This window comes from Stegastes partitus, unplaced genomic scaffold, assembly GCF_000690725.1.
Source record: "Stegastes partitus isolate 25-593 unplaced genomic scaffold, Stegastes_partitus-1.0.2 Scaffold2078, whole genome shotgun sequence".
In the NCBI taxonomy this organism is placed as follows: Eukaryota; Metazoa; Chordata; class Actinopteri; family Pomacentridae; genus Stegastes; species Stegastes partitus.
The window spans coordinates 83219-89028 of record NW_007579809.1 but is presented as its reverse complement, the minus strand read 5'-3'; the positions used below and the strand labels follow the sequence as shown (position 1 = coordinate 89028).

General features: G+C 45.3%; 1 protein-coding gene across 1 annotated transcript; it reads right to left on the bottom strand.

Moving 5' to 3' along the window:
- Window positions 1–4894: 4894 nt before the first annotated feature.
- On the bottom strand, window positions 4895–5527 carry LOC103373835 (dachshund homolog 1-like; the record flags this gene model as incomplete). Its single annotated transcript, XM_008303842.1, has 1 exon — window positions 4895–5527. A coding segment is annotated over exon 1 (584 nt), but the record flags the coding sequence as incomplete, so codon positions are not given.
- Window positions 5528–5810: the final 283 nt, after the last annotated feature.

The following is a 5810-nucleotide window of genomic DNA, read 5'->3' as shown; positions in this document are numbered from 1 at the left end:
GTGTGTGTGTGTGTGTGTGCAGAGGAGGGGGTGTATGGCTTATGACCTCTTTGTCTCAAACTTTAATTAAAATCTCACCCAGACGTCCTCCCTCATGCCAACACTCTGGCCACACACACACACACGGACACACACATTTGTTTAAAAAAAGGTACTCTGTACATTGAGTTCTGCCCTCCAAGCTTCAGCGAATGTGTGTGTGTGTGTGTGTGTGTGTTACCTGAAACATGAAACGCTAAACATGGCAGCTGGAGCTTAGCACAGGTGGAACAGAAACAAAACACAACAAAGATGACAGATCTCTCTCTCTCTCTCTCTCTCTCTCTCTCTCTCTCTCTTTCTGTCTCGCTCACACACACACACACACACACACACATAAACTCTGTTGAGGGGGAAAGAGAAAAGTAATGAAAGAAGAGGAAGTGTTACAGTCAAAACAGTGGAACAGCTACTGGCTTGGAGGGACTGAGGTGCTGATAGGTAGCAGCTGTGTGTGCGTGTGTTTATGTGAGAGTGTGTTGTAGGAAAAAGGAAAAAAAAAAAAAAAGAGAGAGAGAGAAAAGAGAGAGAGAACTTGCTCAAACAAGATTTTGTTTGGAATATATTAGCAGCGGTTTACAGCTCCCATGCTCCCATCCTTTCAATCTGTGTTTACCACATGGGTTTGTATTCGCCGTCACGGTCCGGTTTGATAAATCATAACGTCGTCGCTGTACGCGGGAAGACTTATGTTGCTGGTTAGAGAAGGCAGGGAAAAGATTGATGTTGTGATCTTCCTCTCAAATCGAGGGCTAGGGGGGGAACAAAAAAATAAAAAAAAATGGAGCTTTATGCGCCATTGTTATTAGGAAAGCCTGGGTGATGATGTCATGAAAGAAGCAGGCAGGACAACACACACACACACACACACACACACACACACACAGAGTCGCACACAGGACGTTTGATCATGGCAAAAATCTGATCTCCTGAACTGATACCGCCTCGCATTCCTCTCCCACATTCCAGGGTCAAGACGATGTCAAGACTGTGTGTGTGTGTGTGTGTGCAGAGTGTGTGTGTGAGCGCTCTTGTGCGTGCTCCATTAAAACCTGTCACAGTGGAAGACGCAGAGGCCCTCTCTATCTCATCGTGCTCTTCTCTATAAAACATCAAACGAGTGCAGAGGTTAAAGTTGAGCTAAGCACCCCGCCCTCACACACACACACACACACACACATGAATGTACACACAGGCCTCCTCCACTCCATCCCAACGCTGCTGACTCTGACAGTGAGTTATGGTGTGGCAGTGGGGCTCAGCTTTGAGGTGTCCACCTTCCCATGCGCGCACGCATTCACACACACAACAACCGGCTCGGCGCTGCCAACTCGCAAGGCCGAAAATTTGCCACTGGGAAGCACAAAGAGGAGGCTTTTGTTGTGCTCCGCGGGCCGCTTCGTCTCATTTATCATTCATCATTTGAGTTTGTTCACTTTTCTGTGTGAACACGCACAAAAAAAAACCACCTGCTTCATATTTGACTCTGCTTTTGTAGAAACGTCCCTGATTGCAAGAGAGGCATAAAAAATAAAAATCACATGTGAACCGAGGAGGGTCAGTTAGCCAGTGGTTCCCGTTTACCTTAAGGAATATCTGCTAGTTTTGAGGTTTGTGAATTTTCTGTTTCTGTCAGAAGATTATTGAAGTGCATGGAATCCGGCTTTCGGAAAATGATATTTTGCAGAAAATGCGACCTTGGTACTCTTGTTCATCAAAATAATACAATATCAGCAGTTTTACTAAGTACCATTTCTTTGAAAGGCTGTAGGTCCTCTGAAAAGTGTGGTTGTTATCTGTCATCTAGAGTGAAGGGGGACTTTTTCTTATTAAGAAAGAATGCTGTGGAATTCTTTTTAATGCCATTTTTCAACAAACAAAATTACATTCACCTCCATATGATTGGAATCCTAAGAAATCTCAATGCAAATATCTTAGTGCAAAGAAAACTACAGTAACACTAAATATTAGGTGTTTTTCTTTTCTAACTATCTTGTTCAGGTTGTGTGTGTAAAAAAAAAACACGCTTTGTTAAACATGAGATCTTACTCCACGTCACATTACACCACTTTTATGTAACATGTGTGAGAGGTGGAATTACTGGACTCTGCACAACATATATATATATCTGTATATATGTATATGTAAAATACATGCACACACACACTTTGACCTGCAGCGAGCTGTTTGATGTGTGTTGCTAACAGAGAATGAAACTGTTCCTTTGTGAGGGAGAAAGAAAAGGACGGAGGATCAGGTTGCCTCCTACACGCCATGTTCTCTCTGTGGAACTAATGTCATTTAGCAGCAAAGCCAGCAAACACACAGGCGTGACCATGTGAGTTTGTGTGTGTGTGCGCGTGTGTGTGTGTGTGTCAGCGGATGACAGCGAGTGTGTGTTTGTGTGCCACCTATGCATGAATTATAACTGGGCTTTGAGTGAGGGTGAAGTCGGCCCGTCTTCATGGTTTGATGAGTCAGTGGTCAGCGTGTGTGTGTGTGTGTGTGTGTGTGTGTGTGTGTGTGTGTGTGTGCGCGCACAGCAGGCGTAAAAGAGTGAGACAAAGAGGAGAAGGAAAGACAATGATAAACAGAGGACGTTTTCGTAACCACCGCTTGAAAAACATCTCGTTTTTTTAATCTTAAAAAAAGGGAAACAATGAATAAACAAATAGCCAGAAGAGTAAACAGCAGGAATCCATGTAAAGCATTCAGTTAGTCATGTTAAACTATCAGACAGGGCTGTTATTTCTCCTCCAGCCTGTCTGACTGTGCTGAACTGGAAAATAATAAGTGATGGCTGTCTTAATCAGTAACAAAAACCTCACTGAGCCTTGACGCTGTCAGAAATCCGTATCATCACATTCTTGGAGACGTTCTTGAAACTTTTGGGTTCAGTCGGCCGGCCTTCCTGCTTTAACGACAACCATCTTGAGTCCCACTTCTTTTTTTTTCCCTTTTTACCTGCTACTGTATGTTGCTCCATCCACACGAGGGATTACTTAGAAAACTTCTAATGCACGGGGCTGATACTAATGGCTACCGCAGCACATTTGAAGCCTTCAGACAAAGAATCACGGAAGTTGTTTGAAGATTTCAGACGAGTGATGTTTTCAGATCTCATTAACTAAAGGCTGTTTGAGTGTAGTGTGGATAATTAGAGACGGCAGAGGCTGTGTATTTTCAGGGGTTGTATAACAACGTTCCCATTAACACCAGACACAGAAGAAATCCCAAAGCAGCCAGAAGATGCATCTGGATTTTGTCTTGGTTGGAGGGCCGCAAATGCTTAAGCGCAGGTGTTAATCCGCGCACATGGAGCTGGAAGCTTGATTCTCACAATAGTTTTGTTTCTTTCTGGAGTGTTTGTGGGTTTGCTCAACAAGTCAAAGCTTGTCTTAAACCCTCACACCTGGTATTAAAAATCAAAGATAAAAAGCAGACCCATATCAAAGCACCAGAATATTTTAACCTAGACCCAAAAACATAAAGAAAAAAAGGGGGGAAAGTAGTTTATACTATACAAAATCTGTTTTTTTTTGCTGTTTATCTGTGCTCATCTTGATGCATCCTCTATCTGCATTTAATGGCAGGTGTAAATTGGATCATTCATGCTCCAAGGAGCAAGGATTAACCATCAAACAATATCAATTCCCCAAACTAAGGCTAATCCACACTCCTCTGGATTCAAACTCATGCTGTTATGAGCATGTGGTCTGCACAACGGCAGACTGAGGCACCAGGAAACCACAAATCCAAGCCAATTTAGCCCCTTAATCCAAACATCTCTGCGGCGCATTGGATTGATGACCCATGTAGTTGGTCACCATCAGAGTTCTGCAAAACAGCTAATTTACATAATCGCATCATAAATACCGAGAATTCATTTAATCATCTCCTCTGTTCTGATGCTCAGGGCTAAAGAGTGTTGATATGATAAGACAGGAGTTATTAGGGAGGGAGAGAGAGAGAGAGAGAGAGAGAGAGAGAGAGAGAGAGGGAGGCAGGGGGAAGAAGAGAGAGAGAGAGAGCAAAGGGATCAGTGAGTGAGTGAGTGAGCTTGTCCTGATTTAAGCTGCCGCTTGGGGCCAAATGAAAATTAATTAATTTCTGTGAAGAATCAATTTCTCAGAATGACAGTGTCAGATTCAATGTGTGCATGTGTGAGTGTGTCAGGGAGAAAGAGAAGGAGTGTACAAGTGTGTGTGTGTGAGAGTGTGTGTGTGTGTGTGTGTGTGTGTGTGTGTCAGAAGGGGGGAGAGATCATAGACTATGATAACATGACAAACTTTTAAGAGTGTTTTTCCTATTAGGATTACTAAAATTCATTATCATCAACACCATCATCACCATCGCAACGTTTATCATCCATTAAAATGGTAATTAGTAACAGGCCTAGCAGCAGGAATGTGGCGAATAAAAAAAAGAGGTCAAATGGACCTCCAGTCAGTGATTATTAAATCAAATATCAACTCAGAAACACATCATACATTCAGAAAAAATATATATATTTATGTATTATTCATATTCCCACATACAGAACGCTTCATTTGGGTTTAATTTTGTGCAATCACATGAAGAGATGAGTAGAAATTTGGTAAATTTTGATTTCTTAATGTATAAAACACAACATGAGCTCTATATTAATACAGCAGATTTGGAATATTTTGAATTTTTCTCTACAGATTTTATCAAATGAAAAGTGTAAAGGCAGGTATCAGTCATCCTTGTGGATCTCTTGGGCCTACCTGCTAACCCCCACCTGCTGCACCCGCCCCCCCTCAGACATGACCCAGGTAACCCTCCATCACCCGGGTCACCCCCTGCTCCGAACCCACCCAGAAACCCGCCTCACCTTGCGTTGGTACAGTCGTTGTAGAGCGTCTCGAAGTCCTGCCTGGAGATAAGTTTGCAGCGGTTCACCCCGGGCTGGATGGCCCCGAGCCCCCGCAGCACCCGGACCTGCTCCACGTTGCACACCACCGGGGTAATGTCCAGCCGCTTCAGCTTGGTGTACACGGTGTGGAGCCCGCCGACCAGGTGCTTGAGAAACACGTCGAAAGCCTGGGGCAGGCAGATGAGCTCCGTGTCTTTCACCGTGAACGAGGCCAGCTTGGCACCTTTCACCTCCACCAGTTTGCACTCGTTGTTCTGCGGCGTGCTCTCCACGGGCGACGCGGTGGCGTACACGGGCTTAGCGCTGCTGGACACCGGCGCTCCTCCGCTCTTCAACGGGGTCCCGTTCGATAGTAAGAGATCCGCTCTGAACTGGTGCAGCAGCGCCGGGTGCGCCACCGGAGGAGCCGGGGAGGACGCGGCGGAGGTGGCCGCAGGTGGCGGAGAGTTGGTGGCCGGAGAGACGGAACTCGGCGCTGGGTGGTGGCCGAGCGGAGCGGCGGGGAGCAGAGCCGGAGCGGCAGGAGTTGCCATAGTGGTCATGTCCGAGGATCTGGAGAGCAAGTTGAAGTCAAACTATGTTAAAAGAAAGTAACTTCAGCGAACACACGGCGGATGCTTTTGCGAGTGTGGAGTGCGCATTGAGTGTGCCGAGGAGGAGATAAGGGGGGGATAAAAGAAGGAGACAGGGTCCGTGTGTGGAAAAACAGATCACATAGTTGAATCAGAATGAGCGGAGGCTTGTCTCAGAGCTGGAGATGCTACTGTCACATTATCATAAAGAGGAGGAGCCTGGGCATATTCTTAGAGAGTGAGAGAGGGAGAGAGAGAGAGCAAAGATTAGCCTACATAAACTTTGGATAAGCCTATTTGTG